At 37.8% G+C, this 20244-nt stretch overlaps 2 protein-coding genes across 2 annotated transcripts in view; one reads left to right on the top strand and one right to left on the bottom strand.

Moving 5' to 3' along the window:
• The first annotated feature begins 3051 nt into the window (after positions 1-3051).
• Positions 3052-12083, top strand: LOC105445027. The gene is made up of 10 exons (XM_030991402.1): positions 3052-3607; positions 5135-5302; positions 5743-5946; positions 6441-6474; positions 7018-7162; positions 7568-7681; positions 8397-8462; positions 8815-8958; positions 9925-10035; positions 10603-12083. Exons 1-10 carry the CDS (start codon positions 3589-3591, stop codon positions 10792-10794), a joined length of 1197 nt encoding a protein of 398 aa, XP_030847262.1. The 5' UTR covers positions 3052-3588; the 3' UTR covers positions 10795-12083.
• A 723-nt stretch (positions 12084-12806) lies between these two features.
• Positions 12807-20244, bottom strand: part of LOC591510 (signal peptide peptidase-like 3) — a 51611-nt gene continuing 44173 nt past the window's right edge. Inside the window, exons 9-11 of the mRNA XM_791069.5 lie at positions 18876-19075; positions 17150-17259; positions 12807-16562 (exon numbers count right to left, since the gene is read on the bottom strand). Coding sequence (XP_796162.2) covers positions 16494-16562; positions 17150-17259; positions 18876-19075 — 379 coding nt within the window. The 3' untranslated portion in view covers positions 12807-16493. The remainder of the gene's footprint in view (positions 16563-17149; positions 17260-18875; positions 19076-20244) is intronic.

Below are 20244 nucleotides of genomic sequence, written 5' to 3'. Positions count from 1 at the left end.
ATGCTATGAGGAAAAGTAGAGAAGATAATACAATGTACTCACCAATACGAATCGAAAAGAGGGAACTGAAGAAAACGTGGGAATACCGACTGTTTTAAACTAGTGTTCGGGTGTCCATGGTCCAGCAGTATCTTGATCGCTCCATTGCCTCTATTCATACAATTAAATCTATTATCATGATTTCAAAGACTTTCACGTACTTGGCTTTTAAACTTGTAACTCGGTTCTAAGCTGTGAGACTGAACTCGTGTTTATTCATTCTTGGTCTATATCATTAACCGCCACTCTTCTCATAAGATGTGCATCGTCACCAGTCTCGTCCATAGTTTCGAAGAACTATTCTATGGTTATACAGTATATCTACATCACCATGCAAGCCGACACTTACAAGCAGCATCTATTCTATGTTTGTTAACCATCGGAGCATGTAACCAGGGGCGGATCCAGCCGGCGCGGGGAAGGGACCATAATGTTTTTTTGTTGCTTAACGGGGGGGGGGGGGGGGGGTAGTGAGCACTTTTTTAATACTTTTTTTACTCAACACCCCCCCCCCCCTCTATAGCAAAAATAAAACAAAAAGGTAAAAATGTGGTTTCCATTTTTTGTTTTCCCAGGTAGGAGGGGTCCCCACCCCCCCCCCCCCCCCTCTGGATATGCCCCTGCATGTAATCATGGTAAAGAAATGCGCTAACCACGTGATGATGAGGAGTCTAGACGAGTGAATTACCTGTACACAATTATTAGCCTAAGTTAAATCATAAATTATATTAAAAAACAACCAGCTCTTGTGCCTGGTTGACAAAATAGAACAGGTGAATGTCGTTCATTTGAAAATTTCATAAGGAAAGAATGGATAAGCCCTTTAATACGTTCCTTAATAAAATAAACTACAAATTCGATCACCTTGTCATAGCCTGTATGGTTATTGGTTAACATGAAAGACATTTGGCAATGTAAATGTGCACGTGAACAGTGCAGGCATGCCCCTTTTTTTTTAAATTGTAGGTTGCTATACCGTGCGTCCCAAAATAAACTATACACTTTTGAAATGGCTGCCAAATAAAAAAATATATGATTCTGGGGGTAAAGTTTTATTTGTATGGAAAGCTCATAAACTCAACTTTCATATGACACCAAAATCAGAAAATAATTCATGCTTGGGTGAGCACTGTTCACCTTTGTAAATTAGGTTGCGCAGGAATTAGCCTTCCAATTGTGAGGGTGATATGACACATTCATGATTTGCTGAGTGAATTTCATGGTTTATTAAACCAAACTTTTATGCATAAGTGAACAGGAATTGCATTTTTTATTGTAGCATTGCAACTTTCCCTGGTAGACTCAGTGTTGATGGGAGTCAGGATGGGGTGATAGTACATGTTGTAATTTTTTTTACATCTGTGACTTTGAATAAAAACCTTCACCCCACATTTCAGTTATTGTAAGATAATAATAGTAATACTAGTGGGTTCTTGTATAGCGCTCATGTCAGTCAGATTTGACCCTCCTAGCGAACATCTAATTGATTTACTTAATAACCAGGTAGGGATTATGTAAATTGAATATTCAAATACGGTTTGTTGAAAAAAGGAATGTCCAAGATGTCGGCTAATTATTCTTCAGGTAAATGGGTAACCTTAGTCTACCAGGGAAAGTTACAATGCTACAATAAAAAGTGCAATTCATGTTCACTCATGCATGTTATTTTCATTTATTTTGCAAACTGCTGATTTAAAGTTAAAGCGATATGACAATAAAACGATGAGGGCGATGTTGATGGTTTAAATGGTGGCAATGTCCCTTTTTATATTTATCAAATCGCGTTTAACTGATATTTAAATGCAAGAAGCTACAGGTAACACACATACACATAAGTATAAAGTTGGAACCAATGACATGAAGTATTGCGAAAGATTTATATTATGTGGAAAGAAAATGTGTGCATGGTTCAGGTTGATATAACTAGACTTTGATACAATTCATCCCATTAGTATTTCCATTTGGTATTGATATCGTTTCGAACATATAGCCTACGCACCTAGCCCTATGCATAATTTTAAAGGGGCCTGCTTAAAAATACAAGTCATACGTCACAAAAGAGTTCGAGTATGAAAAAGACGTACCATGCGCGTATACTGGCCTTGCGTACATTTCGCGTTAATTGCCTAACATTGCGCGAAACAAGCTTGAACTATATAAAAACTATTCTGTGATTTACTTTAAGCCCTAAATCTAGCCATCTGCCTTCTGTAGAATAGGATTGGTGTAGATGGAAGAATTACTCCAACTTGTATAGCCTACCATTCCCGTTACAACAAGATGTCGCTAATATCAAGGTAAGATTCAGATTCATGTAATGCTAGACCTAGATTTATTTCTGAAAATGATGGTGATGCTGTTTTCCAGGTCAGGGGCGGATGGATTCAAAATTGTGAAAAGATTAGATGGAGAGGATGAAATTTCCCGACATCACCATCGAGAATCGGCGGCACTTACATCATCCCAGACCCTGAATAGCTGGTTGCTTGGGCATTGAGGGGGGGGGGGGGGGGGGGTAAGAGGGCACTTAAAAATGCGTTTGCAGTTCGATTTTACGAAAAATACGCATCACATTGCATTTACCATTATATTCATCCTTTACCAACAAGTTGTGTGTCCGGACAAGTTTATTTAACACAGTAATTTAAAGAAATTCAAAAGCAACAAGTATCATAATTATCATCATCAGAATTATGTTGGACAATATTATAAAGGACACATAGACTCTAGGTCTAGACTCTAGATCTAGGTATAACGGTTAATGTTATTTGATGAATATTTTTTTAATGAAGTGTCCGGACATCCAACACCCCATCAAAGGTCTCAAAAGATGTATGAATTTATTATTGCATGTAAAATTGCTGTTTTTAATCAACTGTCCGGAGACACAACGTCTGAATAAACCATCGGGAAACTCGTGACATACATTTCACACCCCTACTTTTCACTCAGCCCTTATCTATGGATAGACCTAGGTTGTGTATTCGGCCGGACAGATAATTTCAAAGAGTATGATGTGGGTCGTGTTTCCGGACGCTTTACAAAATAAAGCTCGCACTTTTGCCTTTTTGTTAAGAGTCCGGCCGGACACACAACCCACATGTGCACTCTGGTCAAACATCCTGAATAAAGACGACAAGGGTCCAGAACTTGTCGAATTAGGAGGGGCAGACGCCCGTTTTCAAATTATAATTTTGTTTTAAATCTAGAATTTAATCAATCAGTCAGCGTTAACCTTGCACTTCCCAACATGTTTTTTTTAGCTGGCGAAAATGTCATTGGTTCGTCCGGTTCGACGCGGGGACATTCCTGATCGCAACACCGCTCATCATATTCATCATCCTCGGTACCGTACTGCCTGTTACCATAGCATCATCCACTCTAGAACCAACATCCGAACCCCTGTCCGAGGCTACCGGTCCGCCCGAGATTGACCCGACAGCCCTAGCCGAAGGGACGACAGCCGAACCAGACGATGAACCCCTGTCGTATGCTGAGGCAGGCGGCACACCAAACGCTGCAGAGATCATCATCCCGCCATTTATTCTTATGCTTATCATTGTTATTGGTGAGAGAGAAAGAAAATAATCTTCTTCAGTTTTCTTCTTTTTTTAATTCTTCATATTTCATTTTTTTTTGGGGGGGGGGGGGGCAGTTTAGCTTTTATGAACTATCATTATCATTTTCCTATGTACATTACATATAATGTAGTAATTGAACTTTTGTGCCTTTACAATGTCAAAAGTTGTTGACATATTTTCTGCAATTCTGTATTAACCACTTTCTGGTAAAAACATGAAGTGTAATTGTTACGTTAGTTGATGTTAGTCCTGACATTAGACCCAAAATGAATTCTGTTGTCAGATAGACCCCCTACAAAAAATTACACTCCACACTCAAATTTAATACCGTTATTGGTAAGTTTTTGTTATTCCAATTCTCCACCACTTTTCGACAAAACTGACAGCAAATTTGATATGTCATGCAACATCGTTAAATGAGAAAAACTGTGTAAATATTATCTTGTAGACCATGTATTATATCAGTGGTGTAGCGATGATTCTACATTCTAATGGGCCCTGGCATCATGGGGGGGGGGGGGGGGGAATTGGCTTATAGTGGTGAATGAAATGGAAGAAAAACACATCAATTAGAATAACGATGGGGAGGGTTTATCCCACCTATATCATCTTCCTTCTTCGTGCCCTTCCCACTCTCTCTTTCCCAATTATTATCTCCCTTTCTCCGAGTTCCCCTTTTTGCCATTTACCGAGGAAGGGGGCTATATAACATAGAGGGTTGTGTTCCTGTATCATCTTAGGCCAAATATATATATAAAAAAAAAATGTTTAGCGTCCTGATTTTAAAAAAAAATAGGAATAGCCCTTTTTTTTCTTCTTCAAAATGGCCGCTCGGTACCTTTTCCCTGACAGTCAGACTATTTTTCAAGATGGCCGCCGACATTTTTAAAAAAATTTTTAAATCAGTAATAGATCCATTTTAGCAGTGTTTTTCATGTTTTTTTTCTTTAAAAAAAAAATCCAAAAAAAATCCAAAAAAAATTCCATCAAAAAAATTAAAGATAAACTCCAGTACTGGTAAAAAAAAAGAAATTAATTCTCACAGAATCAAACGAAACTTACACTGAATGTTCAAGATTACAAATAAATGACATGTGCCAAACAATTTTGGAAGAAAATGTATACTGGCTGAGTAATGAGCATAGAAAGACAAGGAAACCAAGGTAGTGCCATCCCCGACACCATGTGTGTTGTCCCATATATAGCTTTCTATGTGAGTGTTTGTTACTTTACCAAGACTCGGTCAAATTTATTATGATTTTGATGACTCCAGAACCTTGCAGTGCACACCAATACTTACATGCTCCATGATCAACTGTTTCTGATCCTTTCACACCTTTTCTTTCACAATGCAATCGCATTACCAGTACTAAAGTTTATCTTTAATTTTTTCTTCAAAATTTCAACAAAAACAAAAAATAGGAGGCGGCCCCCAAAAAGGAGGCGGGCGGGGACGCTAAACATGTTTATTTTTGTAATGGCCTTACAATTCTTTTCCGATTCTATTCCCACAGGTCTGTCTGTGCTCATGATAAAGGCGCAGTTAATGAGAAACCGTTATGAAGTAAGAAAGCTGACGGAGGACTATTTCATGCAGCCTAGTCTCAGGGACTTGGCATCATCATTCGGGGGCGCCGAAATGGCGGGCCTACAGGAGATGAGGGAGGCCGCTACACATGCATGTAAGCAAGATATATTGAGGGCGGGGGGGGGGAGGGGGGGGGTTGACGCCGCTTCGCTCAATCACTAAGTAATAATAAAGATAAAAGGAAATACAATACATAGAGAGAGAGAGAGAGAGAGGCGCTTTCTTTTTCTTGGAATTTCTTTAAATAACTTAACATCTACTTGAGATAGCAGCTATGGCTGCCTAGTATACGGGCTTCTATTCAGTACTCTCGTATTGTTTACATTTGTTTTCCCTTGAGAATATAGCCCTCAATGTTGTCCATAATGATAAGATCCAAGCATTGCAAATCAACTTTGTTGTTTTTGTTGTTGTTGATATTTTATTTTTAATTGTTATTTTTGTAATTGTTATTTTGTTTCTCTCCATTTTAAACATAAAGTGCAACCAATGTTCACTTAAAAAAAAATACAATCCTACTTTACTTGCTTACAGTTCTGAGCCTATCTGACATTGACACGATTCACAGCATGGAGCTGTTTTTCAACCGACCCCTCCCCCTATGCCGTATCGCCCTTCCAGCTCTTCTCTCCCTAGCCTTCTGTCCTCTGGTACTCTTCATCTATCCCGCAGTGGCTCGGTTCTTCTGGCCTCCTGATCAATTCCCCGAGGGAACACCAGTCATCAACGACGCTATCGGTAAGAACTGGGCCCCATTTCACTTGTCATCAGTGACAAGTGACAGTTTTTGTTATAAGCTAGTGGAATCCTTGTTTCTGATTGGTTATCAGCAGATTTGTAACTGATTTATCATTTTCTCATTGAAAAAATGCTTTGTGAAACGGGTCCCATGGTGATGACTGAACGAGCGAAGACGGAACTGCAAAATAGTATTTAGTAAATGAATGCTTGTTCACAATCTTTAGATCGTAAAACAGCCGCATATACAACATAGGTGTCGGTTAAAAACAATAACAAAAGTCAGAAAAGATGACAAAGATAACAACGTTGATTGAAATCATAAAACTTGAATTTTCCTATACACTTACTTAGTTCATCAGTAATGGTTTCAATAAAAGAAGATTTAGAAAGACGATGGTGCATAATTATACAAAATAAAAAACGAGAGAAAAATAAAGAGACGACTTGATCGGACCTTCCTTTCTCCACTCATCCTCTTTCTCTTTGCACAGCTTGTTTTCTGATACCTGCTGGTCTGGTTTATGCGTAAGTATGCTGTTTTCTTCTTTAAAATTCTGATATTCATAACATGAAGAATTAAATAGCTTTCTGACACATACTATAAACATTTTACAGCACAGCACAGTTTTAATGAAATGCGACAACTGCTTGCAATCAGATGATTAAATTATTCGGAGACTTTATATCGGCAAGTGATTGGGCTAATGCTGCGATTTAGAATAATAGATATAATTTCATCATAATCGTCACTTTCGATAATATAAAGGCGGTCCATGAAGACGGTGTCAGAGTTTTAGATATTTATGTAACATGTTATGTTTTAATTTTGTTTCATTAATATGAAAAAAATGTTCATTGATTGGTAATTTATTTACGTATGGTAAAAAGATCAGCGTCATGATTAAGAGTAATATGTGATCACATTATAACATTCAATTGGCTCAGTTATCATTCTCTTGGCAAAAATGAGCCTATTAGCTGAGACATTTAGTAAGGCCCCAGTTCCTACCCCCCCCCCCCCACCCTCTGGTCATCTTGATGGTTTCAGCAACTGGTATCATATCACAGAACATCTTTCGGATTCTCCTACCAATCGGCTATGGAAAAACAACGTTCTCTCATCAGCATCGTCTCAGGCGAGGTCTCCAAACTCGACCAGATTATCGTCATGACGTCACATATGACGTACATCACTCTGAAAGAAAAGGCGATGGTATGGACCCACGGTTACTGATACCCAATCCGTTTAAATGATTGAAACGTAGACTTTATAATCTATGTTTGTCAAGCACGATCGAGTAATGGAAAAGAATCGGACGAATAAATCGACGATTTACGAGCCCACCCTAATCAAATTGCAAACATTTAAAAAAAGGAAAAGAACGTGAGATAATAGAGAGAGAGAGAGATATATTGTTCGAAAAACGCCCTTCAAAGATTATACTATTATGTGAATCAGTAACGTGGAGACAACATTACAAGTCTTAAATGAAATCTGTTTTAAGATTTTGAAAAATTATTATCGAAAATGCTCACTAGAATTCAGTCACCAATTTTGTCAATTCATAGATACGTCATTAAAATTTCTATTCGTTATTTATACATTGTCTTTTTATAGATCTATTGGTATGTGAAAGATGAAGCCATCACTATAATTCGTCAGATTCAAGGTGTTTGTAAAGGAAGCACAGATAACTACAAGGGTGCTATCTGCAGTGGACAAATCTGGAGGGTAATTTAATATAAGCTCTCTTTTTCTACATTCCAAGGAAGAACTTTTAACTCAATGACAATTATTTCCCCAAAATCAACTGAAGATAAAATGTCAATACCATATAATAATAATAATAATAATAATACATTGTACATCCCACATTAGAAATTATGTTCAGATTACATAATACCTCATTGTCATGTTCTCATATTTCAATAGGTGATGCACGAGGCTCAGTCAAAATTGCCTTAAGTTGATGTTTAAAAAGTTATTATGATCATGTTCTTTGTAACATCTAAAGTAAAGAGCACTTCCAATCCCTAAGTAAAATTAGAGACACCGAATTCGTTTACACCTCTTCCTTGAGAACTTAGACGACACGATCCTATATGGACGAAAACTTTGTTTGGGAAGTGGAGGCACATGGCCCGTGGGCCCCCTTCTTTCTGCCATTGAAACTAACTCATTTGAAATGTTACCTGTATTAGCTATCTGATAAACCCATCTCAATCGTCAAGCAGCGATAACAAAACTCTCCGCTGATTCGATTGATAGGCCTAATATTTGCACTTTCCTCTATAATGATGTGAGTATAATATTATCGTAACCTTCCATCAGAACGACTATTTCACGATGTCATTTACTTTTAATTGTATATTCGGCTAAACATTAAGATTATTAATGTTGCAATCATTTTAGATCACCTTTCCTATATATCATTCCTTGTATAAAGATTGTCCCTATCTTGCGAAATTCTGGAGCCAGACAAGAGCAATGGCACTTGGACAGGCACATCCTGGTAAGCATCTGATCGTATTTTAGTATGAAAAAATATAAAAGTAATTTTTATCCGAAAAAATATAATCATCTTGTACCGCAATACAAATTTACTTCGTCCAAGTATCAAGCTAATTTCTTCGATTTTAATTTTAGTTCTGTGTATACCCTCTTTCTGTTTTTTTTAACCATTATTTTATAAACGTTTGTATTATTGTCGGTGATTTTCGGGAAAAGTTGATTAGCAACGACTATCAAGGTCGTGTAATATTGATGTGCTTTCACCATTTTTGCACCGATCATCCAAGATATATACTTCGTGGATTACGAAAATTTACTAGTTATTTTTATTCTTTCTTTCTTTTTTTCTTCAGGATAGTTTGATGGATCACGTGGTCGGTCTGAACTCTGATTCTGCTGTGAGATATGAGGTGATGATGACCAGGATTCATCCTCTTAAATGGCTCTTCCTGGAAGCACTCGGTTTCTTCGCTTTCTTTGGTGTCCTACTCCTTGACGTAATGCTCAAATCATATTTGATACGAAACTGTTAAAGCGCCACTACACTACTTGTAGCTACTTGGTCCCTCTACCTGTATATAGAAAACAATGCCTAAGCGGTGCCCGTTGGTCCCCCATGATCCTCTTTTTCTTCTCCTTAGATCAAGATAGTTATGTAAAGTTCCTTAATTAAAAGTAAATTAAATTAAATTAAGTTCTTCCATCGCCCGATTGCTGCAATGGCCGTTTCATTAACAAAGGCCAGGTCTTCATCTGTGCAACCCGTTCCGCCACGCTGCAAGATGTGGTCCATCGTCGGAGTCTCTCCGCAGTCGCAGAGAGTATCTCCTTCATGGGCATAGCCCCATCTTGCCATATTGACCTTACACCGCCCCATTCTCGCCCGCATTCGATTTAGGCATTGCCACTCCGGCCACTTCAGGTTAAGCCCTTTGATGAGCTGAGTTGATGAGATAACCATCTGTCAGTGCAGACGGCCTTTAAACTTATTTTTGTAACTTGTAAATTATGCAATTAATATACACATTATAAATGACTTTTATGTGACTATACAACATCGAAAGGACCGCCCCTCTTATTATATTTTGGGGCATTGCAGTAGGCCGTAGTTCCCCTAAACCAGTGCACGAGGTGAGGAATGACGAAACAGAACATCTCTGTTCACTTTTCGCTGTCTTTAATTTGATCTCTTGGAATTATATGGTATCTTGAAGTTTCACTAATTAGAATTGTTGACTATATACGGATGGAACCCTTAAAAACAAAAGGATATCTATGTCTCGTCTTGTTGCCCCTTGTGATCTTTGCCAGAATTATGGATGTATCTTTGATATTTAGATATTTGCCTTTCAAAGCTACACCTATCATCGGATATCGGAATCATGATTTTTCTTCCATCATGTTGTGTTTTTGATGATCATGATTATAATGCTAGTTATGAATCTGCTTCCTATACACTACAGGCGTCATCCTATCGTATGGAGCTAGCGATGTGTATCATGACTGTATTCAGTATAACTATCCTCTGCTATGTGGTCGCTGATCTAGACTCTCCATTTAATGGATTCTTCAGGGTAAGCAAGAAAGAAAACAAAACACCCAATACTAAACATATGATAAGTGATGCTAACTTATGTGGTAGTAGACTGCGCTGGGTTTTGATAACTTTTTAGCTAGCACCTTTTTCGACAAAATTACAATTTCAAGAAGAAACTAAATCCTTGGTTCATCTCTGTTACTAATGCAAAGTAGAGTCTATCTAAACTATGAGTATTGAATCAACTGACTTTCAGCAGAAAGAATTAGATCTCACTGAAGATTATAGAATGTGTATTTATATATCTCGTCTCTTGCGTGACATTGTCATAATTGGGTAATTCTTATGCAATCGTTATGTCTTTGCAGGCCTTCTCCCACGGTTGTTTGAATTTAGAAAAAAAGCGTACGAAATGTGACAAATACAGAAATACCAAGCTGAAATGTGTAAATAAGGGAATATTAGAACAAGGAAAGTCTTTAGCTTTATTCACAAATGGAAAACACCCTTCGTATACCCAAATTAAATGGACATTCTTCTCAGAAAACGCTGCGCAGATAGACTTTTTAAATTATTATCATTCCATCTGCTTTTACATGATAAGGTGAACCTCTCGGCTCTACCCGACATCGTCGACAAGGCAAGCGTCTTCTACGAGCACGTGATGGAAGGCAAGCACGTTGACGGGCCAGCCGACCCAGGTTCGATCAACGCAGAAGAGACCGTCAAGAAAACCAGCTCGCACAGTATCAATGAAGTCGTTATTGAATCGTACGATGCTGAGAATACTGTCTGAATCAAGCAGTTCCAGCATAAAAGTTTGAATGATTTTATTCTTTCACTTGATTTAATGAAGTAAACTATAGATGTCGTGCTTTTTAGAGGAAGTGAAGAATTAAGAGAAAGTGATATACCAGAATGACAATGGCTCGATGTCATAAGCATGATTTACTTTTAGTTAAAGGGAGAGAGCTTTTTCTTCTTCTTCCGATCCTAGGCAATAAACAGTTCACTTGAATATTTGCACGAAAAGAGAAGTGCATTAACATGAAGTTTTGTGTGTGTCTTGTTCTTTGTAAATAGTGTAAATAGTTCACTACAAATCTTTAGGAATTTTATTTGTAATATATTATATATTTGAAAGGTGTGGTAACGATTCAAGCTATATTTGCTTATGTTTCATCACCTTTGTGTGTTCATTCTTTAAACTGTATATTAGTTGCAACTTGTCATATAAAACCACCTTATTCCAGAAGGGTGGTAGTGAAGAACATTCAAATGTTTATTTATCGACACAAAACTCGACTAAAAAGAGCTTTTCATTGGATGATAATCAGTTATTCAGATATCGGTAATGTTTTTGGAATGTTTAATTCTGTTTCTTTTATGAGTACATTGTTATTTTTTGTATTTGTTAGTCTGTTCATTTTATTTCTAATATGTTGATAAATCTGATTTATTCATTTATTTATTTGACCAAATATTAATACAGGATACACAAGATCTTTAAAACAACTGTTTTTCATCTTGGTCCTGGAACCTTAAATATAGCGTCTGCTTATAATATATGTTTATGTATAGATCCAGTTTACTTAATTAAAAAAGAAATGTTTACGACTGCATTAAACACACCGTGACAGTCGTTATTTGTTTTGAAAGTGAAACGATCTTGAAACATCCCCTCACCAAACCACATAATGGTATCTCATGAGAGCGTTTCTTTTTGTTTACCTTATTATATGTCCTGTGCTAAGCAGTGTATATATTTCATTGAACAGGAATTACATGTGTATAATATCAGGTTTACCTTTTTCAAAGGGTATGGTTTCAGGATATGAAAAAAATAAAATTGGCCCGTAACAAAAAAACTTGGGAACCGGTCAGTAATCCACACGTTGCTGAATAATTGCATTTTTTTAAACGTGTTTTTAGCATCTTCAACATGCAAGTGTTTGTGGTTTCCATTTATTCATTAATTTCTTGAAGCTTGACAAATATCAACTCACAAAGAACAGAAATATATCTCTCTTCTTTTTTTCTTTACAAACATTGGCAACAGCTTTTCTCTCCATCTCGAACTCTCTCTCTACATCTCTTTCTATCCCTCTATCTCTTGACTTCTTTCTATCTATTCTCCTCTCACCTCCACCTCACTCTCTCTGGCACCTTATCCTCCTTTCTCTTGATCTCCTCTCTTTCTATTTCTCATCCCCTGTCATTCCTACCCCCCCCCCTCTCTCTCTCCCCCTGGCCTCCTATCCTCGCTCTCTCCCCCTCTCTTCCTCTTCACACTCTTTCTCTCCACTATCCTCCCTTCTCTCTGTCCCCTATCCCCCTTTGTCTCTCCTCTTTCTCTCCCCTCTCTTTTTTTAATGAGTTATAAAAGAGATCTAAAGACAAGACATAAGGCGATATCTTTACTTTTAAAAAATGGAAACAGCTTTTCTCTCCATATCAAACTCTCTCCCTCTCTTTCTATTCCACTTCCCCCTTTAGCTCTCTATTTCTTTCTATCTATTCTCCTCCCACCTCCACCTGACTCTCTCTGGCCCCTTACTCCCCTTTCTCTTGATCTTCTCTCTTTCTATCTCTCATCCCCTGTCATTCCTATATCACCCTCTCTCTCTTCCCCTGTTCTTCTACCCCCGCTCTCTCTTTCTCTTCACACACACTCTCTCTCCCTATCCTCCCTTCTCTTTGTCCCCTATCCCTTTTCTCTCTCCTCTTTCTCTCCCCTCTCCTTCATTCTCTCTCTCTTTTTCTTAATGAGTATAAAAGAGACCTAAATACAAGACATAAGGCGATATCTTTACTTTGTGACACATTTTCAAGATCAGCATTTTTATTACACTGGGTGCATATATGTTTGGGCATATAAACTGCACACAACCACTGACAACATTTTGTCAACATTGATCATTTAAGAAAAAATATCAACAAATATTTATACCCATTCCATAACATGATTTCCACTATCAAATACTGCTTTGAGTTCATATTTATTTATAGACCATCGTTTTCTTTAAATATCATTTTTACAGTACAAAAATTACAACATGAGACTACTTGAAAATGACTGGAGAGCAACATTCATAGCTTACCTCCAATAACACCATGATTAGCAAAGCATGACATTCATTCAATCAATTAAATAGACAGACAGCAGGACATTATTATGTTAAACTACAACTGGGCTTTGATGTAGTGTTTTGTTAGGATGATGAGACGAGGTATGAAAAAGCTGTAGTAGTAGAAAAGCGCTTTTTCAGTTAAAAAAAAATGCACACTTGTAAAAGAATGAAAAAAATCATAATACTTGATACCCTATAATCAGGATATTTGCTGAGATCATGATTTAAGAGAACTATGAATTGGTTGAATTGTCTGTTAATATTTCTTAATAAGAAAAATGCATGTTTCAGGCCAGTTTAAGAAGAAAAAAAAAATTTCTTCAGGCAAAATAGCAATAACAACAACAAAATAAAAATGGCATTTGTAGAGAGGATAACTGGCTGAATTGCTTCAAAGGTTCATACTTCAAGATAAACAAAACTGTTTCATTCATTCTAATGCTTAGGCTCAGAGTCATGAGCACGGGAAGTAAACCAGCAACACCAAAGAAAAACAAAATGTTACTAATTATTCAACTTCCATGGCAACAACACTATTTTTAGCTTTGGTAATGGAGAGGTTGACATCAAGGTTTATGTTTCACTGATTAAAGAAGAAAAAAAAGTACATGATATTAAGTTCCATTCTTTGGGGGTTAACTAGAAGAAATCCTATCAAAGGGTGTCTCGTACTCTAATTGGTTTTGGCCATGATGACCCTTGTGTTAGAAATGACCGGTAAGCAAAGCAGACTGAACACAAAGCTCAATACTGTTAATGTGTTTTTGAAGTTAATTTGCCTACCATAGTGCCAGTAGTAAGAATAGAATTACCTGTATAAATTGCAACACTGAAATGTAATCATTGCTTCGTAAAAAATTCAAATTTGGCTCTCATTATGTAATATGTTATGCACTATATAAAAGTGGATTATTATTATTACTGTTGTTAAGCCCACATGATTTTCAGATTATACATGGACATTTTTCCTTCAATATACTAAACTATTCTGCATTTAAATTAGTGTACACAACAAAAACAAAATTAAAATAAAAAAAAACAACAAAAAAAAACAAACAATAAACTAAAACTACCCCAATGCATATAGGATTGTCCTTACCTAACTAACCCCATCCACTTAACACCAAATTGAACATATCTTTGATAATAAAAAAAAACATCAATTAAAAAATTATTTAAAAAATTGAAAAATACAGCATAGCTATATGATGTAGAGCAGATTCAATGAAGTTACACAATGTCATGCTCATTCAGAGGTCAAATACGGTCATGGTGCATCAAAATAGTTCTTTCCTTGACAGATTGTATGTGGGAGAACATTTGGAGCTCCATGAACTGACCTTACAAGTGTGTAGGTGTGTGCATGTTGCAACTATCACTTTAGATATGCTATGGTTTATAGGGCATATATACCTTGCACATTTACAGTTGTTAAAGATTCTTTTAGATATTAAAACAAATAAGAAAAATACTGAATGCTGAATATTTTTGGTAACAAAACACAGCTGCACTCAGCAACAATTGAGAGATACTGACTCAAGATGTGATAAACTGGCCGAGAACAAACACTCAGCAGCAAAATAAAATGACATAAGCACAATTGCTTTACAATTCTGTATCTTGTAACACAGAAAATGGGCCCGCTTGAGGGGAGGGATGAGTTTGGTGTTCCTGCCTCTTTTCCCCCTATACTGCCATTTACATGTATTTACATGAAAAATGTTGCTGTAGTGTTTTACTGTACCATGTAAGAGCTAGGCTTGGGGTTTGAATTCTCATCCCTTTTCAGATGTCGTGTTGATACCTTGTTAACATTGAATAACCACATTGGCACATTTTACACACAAAAGAAATAATAAAGAAAATAAACAAAACAAATAGAGTTGATAATATGAAAACAGTGAGATAGTACGAGAAGATACCACTGACTTGTCGAGAGCCAGAAGCGTATTATATCTATTCATGAACACCATTCTGACCCTGGACTGACTAAAACGCCCTATTGTTTGATAATCCATACATGTAGCTAGCTCAACCCATTAGCATTAGATCCATGTTCCTCTTGTCTGTGTATCAAGAGACAAGGAATAGAAGTATTCTGAACACGATCCATCAAAGCCAAAGGGGTCATTGATGATGATGACACAAAGCTGAGAATAGTTAGATTGAAACTCACTAGGATTCAGGTTCTGTCTTCCACGGGTTCATCATCTTAATTAGAATGGTTCTATTGAATGTGAAGCCAGATGATTGTCAGTCATACAGTATCTTTAAGATGCCACAATGGTCATTAATTTACATTACAGGGCGTTCAATAGCTACACCGATAATGTCAATACATAATTGCATACATACGTTTCAAGAGCTTCTTGTTTTAGATTTGAAATATGGTTAGTATCCTGGCTAAACTCTCTACTGATGTAACATAGTTTGACGCTTGAATACACAGACACCCAAATAGAGTTCCAAGCAATCTTTCAGAACATGATCAAGTTGGTAGCAGGAGCTGTTTTGATGTACACCTGGAAATCCTCGCTTCTGTCATCCATGCATAAAAACCCACTATGTTGGTAGAGAACGGTACCATCAGCAGGGGGCTACTTTTCACCAGTAAATTACTGCTGAGAAATCAGTTTACTTTGATCCTCTTCCCAACACTTAACAAGAAATATAACATCCACTGTTCTTTCATTAATCCTGTTCAATCACAAACTTTTGCTCACTCTTACATTCATGCTATTTCAGTTATTCAAACCACGGCCGTCAAAGTGATTTGCTTGTATCGCAGATTACCCGTCTTTGCACCTACAAGTTCCATCAAGTACCCAAGGCAATGTTTCTGAATGTCGGCCATCTTGATTTCAATGTCCTTCTCATATGAAGCATTCAAACCTGCTGACGTACACCATTTAATTCCCTGCCTTTTGACTACATTCCTCAGCCAGGAGACTCTAAAACTACAACCAGACATTTACAACCGACTTTGGCATTCCCTGAAGTGCGATTGCTAAGTCGACTTTCTGAGACAAAGCGAGAAGCGAAGCAACGGATCTTGTTAACGCGAAACTAAGACTATATAGATATGGCATCATTGTCTGATCTCTGCTGTTCCTAATATACAAAGATGCATTCCTGCCCCAAGACAAGACAAGCAATGGCCAGCGAACGACGTAAATCAGTACATCCATCTCCATGCTCTCTCTATCCCGTCCAACATTAGCTTTCCTCCAAGATGGCCGCTTCCATACAAAATGCCCGCTACAGCTTTCCAAACAATATTAACACTCTTTGCGCATAGTTTCTGTCGTTTCCGGTCCGAGTTAATCGTTCGGGTTCAAACAACGTGCGGTTTGTGTTTCTGCTGTCATACCTCCATGTACTTGTTCTGTGTGCTCTTTATAAACGGCTCGTGCCACATGCGACGCAGATCACCCTGAGAGGGAAACAAACAGATAGAGGATAATGAATTCACACATCTTGGCCCACTCATCTGAACTCATCTACTATGTAAAATTCAATTCGAAGTCGAAGGACGTATGTGTACACCTATGAATGTAGTCAGTACCATGATCTGACAGTTGCTCCGGCATTTATGTTGTCAAAATTATAGGGTACTTAGATGTAGGGTTGTACTTGGGGTTAGGTGAAGTTTAAAGGGATTGGGTAACTTTGTCTTAGATTCTGAAACGGATTTAGCTCATGCTGCAATGATAATTATAAACCTTTAGGTCAGTCAGGAATCCCATGACTTTTACAAGCCGATTGCCTGTCTGATTATCAAGATATTTATGAGTGGAAATCGAAATTTAAAAATTTGTTTTCCTAGGAGCAATTGTCATAGGATGAGTCAGTGCTACAGATGGAGGCTGAAGAAGATGGTATCAAGAACTCGACCCCCCCCCCCCCCGAAGGGACTGCATCAATGAAGATGGAAGAATGATTAATCTGGGGCTGGCTACAGATAGAGCTAGATGGAGAATGGTATTGAGAAACACCCCCATGATGATGATTATGACCTACCTTAAGATAAGCCATGAGGAGCAGAGGGAGTAGCGTGAATGGCACAAGATACAGCAATGCTGGCTGGGCGTTCTTATACACCTCTGATGATACCGTCGCTGTTAATAGTCCTGAAAGAAAGAAATGGGATCATTAGGCTGACAGGTATAGTCGTAAAATATTTTTTTGCACTTCAGTTGGTCAAATTGGGTGTCAGGGTTGTCAACAGGAATTCTTCTTAAATAATATACCATTAAATTCTCACACCGTTAAATAAGCAGGTAAACTATCAGACTCAACATTTTTCAAGTAATCTTCGCAACAGCCAATACCGTAATTAACGGTGTATTAACCGCACCTTTTTGCCGCCGAAAAAAAATTCAAAGTGGGGGTGCGGTTTATACACAGTACACACGGCTATACCTGGCAATGTCTCCATGCCTGACAATGTCTCCCAGCTCAGTAATCGGTGTGTTGACTCACCACTCGGAAACTAGAACAACACTCAAATTTGTCTGTTATCTTGGTTTGAAAGTAATCTTTCTGATAGATTTCAATATGTGGTTGATAATAATAATTCCTCCAATTTTTCTTCTATTACACGGCGTACCACAAGGTTCTATCCTAGGTCCTCTACTCTTTTTTAAGTTGGCAAAAAAAAAAAAAAAGGGATGCGGTTAACACATGAGGGCGGTTTATACAACTTTAATTACGGTAATATCATTTATAATATTTTCACTATATTTTCCAAGATCATTAGTTTGTGATAATGTGATGTTATTGTGAGTTTCTTGAAAGAGACATAAAGATTAAACAAATAAAGTGTTGCATATCAAAGAACTGGCAAATTGACAAACCATATGTCCTTCACAGGACAGAACGACCTATGATCTAATGTAAGAGTGAAAGAAGCAATGTTGCTGTGGTACTTGCGGATCAATGTCTTCCCCAGGACTGAACGACCTATGGTCTAATGCTACGTTTACACTATGTTCCCGGTAGCCAAGGCAATCCTGTTTCATGCCACAGTTGACAAAACGAGATGGACGTGAGACAACGTGGGGGAATGGAATGTGCAAACGTGACAGGCCGTGATTGCCGTGGATGCCAGGCCAGATTTTTAAACTGCCAACAAATTTGCCATGGCAGTCACAGTGTGTATGAGAAACCTAGTAGGCCGTAGTAAAACGGGGTGAACGCAACAAAAAGTGAGTCTGTAATAAGCCGTAATAAAACTTGGGAGGCGGTCAGTACTGGAATAGTTAACAGGCCCGCGCTAAGGCGTGTTGCGTTCTACTACGGTCTGAACGGCGCTTGTGGTCTCGGGATACAATGATTGCTATTGCTTGGGAAGCCTTATTTTTATGCAAACGTGTTACAAAGCTTTTCGGTGTCCACGATTCATCCGTAAGAAGCCTCGACAGAACTAGAAAAACGTGCCAGACTTTGATCGGAACGTGAGAAACGCGAGGGAACCCATCAGAAAATGATGGGCCGGGAGGGAACGAACTGAAATCCGTGGTAGACTGCGGGTCGAACCGCGCGTATTGGAGCCCCCGGGACAGCAGCCCCTTTCCCACGACCTTGAGAAAACTTGGCAAGACCTAACAAAACTTGAATACAGAGAAAAAATGGCAAAAATCCCACGGTGCACTACGTTTTGGGCTAACAGGGTTGCCATGGCTGCCGGGAGCATAGTGTAAATGTAGCATAAGAGTGAAAGAAACGATGTTGCTTTGGTACTCACCAACAAAGTAGCCAATCAGAGAACAGTGAAAGTAAGTGACTTTTTGGGATAGGCTGTTGGGCGGTAAGATGGGGGCAGGTGCGAGGGTATCCGTCTGCTGCCTCTTGTAGTTATCATAGCGCATGACGAAGCAGAGGAGAAGACCGGGCATCACGATGTCACCAAGACCAAGCATCGAGAAATGACCTGCGTTGTGCATGCTAGGAAAGGTCACAGAAAAATGGATATAAGATAATGATTATTATGGTGAACAAACAATAAAACAGTAACATATTTGCCTGTACCAGTAATTTTTTTGGTTGCAGGAAAATTTAGGTATTTGATTTCAAAGTTTTGTGCTTGGTGTTAAGAATGCTCTATCAGCAAATAATGCAAGAAGCATCTTGGGAAGATAGATGGTTGAGCATGTACCAGGAAGGTTAACTGACGGTTTGGAATTTATATAGGAAAAGGAAGACTCAATATTGGGGGGGGGGATTTAAGTTAAGTCTACCAATAATACACAAATTAATACCCTGAGTGATTGGTCAGGGCTGTTAAGCGATACACTTCAATACTCCTCACATCCTTTACATGACATTCAGTCCTATGCATGTCATCCAGTCTGCATGTTCTCTTTATTATCATCTCTACCTCGCATGTAATATGTACTAGAGGGAATGAATAAGTAATATGTAATCACATACACATCAGCACAGGCTTGATCACACTGTACACCTAACCGTGTCATTCAAATGGAACGGATTGTGCTTTACATTCAAACATCTCGTCTGTGAGAACACACTCTAAGAGAATGGTCTACAGGGATATGCCATCCTATACTATGACCTATAGGGAAATTACTCCTTGGAAATTAAAGATGGGTTTAGTTCTTGACAGGCTGAAAATCTTTTTTATTTCATTTCCAACCATTCTACTTCTGTGGTAGATTGTTTTCCTTGCAAGCTAAAATAATAAGAATAAGTTGTCTGAAAATTGTCTTGTGATAGATCTTTTGTTTCATCTGAATATATATACCGGTATACACTATTATTATTATTATTATTATTATTATTATTATTATTATTATTATAATACCTAACCAAAACTAAACTATAGTCTGCATGCTTTAAAACATGAAAGTGAATTCATCAGTTAGAACAATGAAGGAAGATTTCTTGCCAAAAATTGACAAGGTTATTTTGCATGTGATAGAAAGAATAGAAAAGAAGACTGCCAGAAAACAAGAATTCTGTTTTGAATTAGGATAATACATCGTGTCAGACAGCACAAGAGTAGTGCATCATAAATACTGTGCTATTATCACCCTGGATCACTGGACTTCAAAGTCATCTTCATTCTCTCAGTAATATTCATATCATAAATTGAA

The sequence above is a fragment of the Strongylocentrotus purpuratus genome, unplaced genomic scaffold, assembly GCF_000002235.5.
Source record: "Strongylocentrotus purpuratus isolate Spur 01 unplaced genomic scaffold, Spur_5.0 spur5_scaffold_2, whole genome shotgun sequence".
NCBI classification, from domain to species: Eukaryota; Metazoa; Echinodermata; class Echinoidea; order Camarodonta; family Strongylocentrotidae; genus Strongylocentrotus; species Strongylocentrotus purpuratus.
Note: the sequence above shows the minus strand (reverse complement) of the source record. Positions and strands in the feature narration are given on the sequence as shown.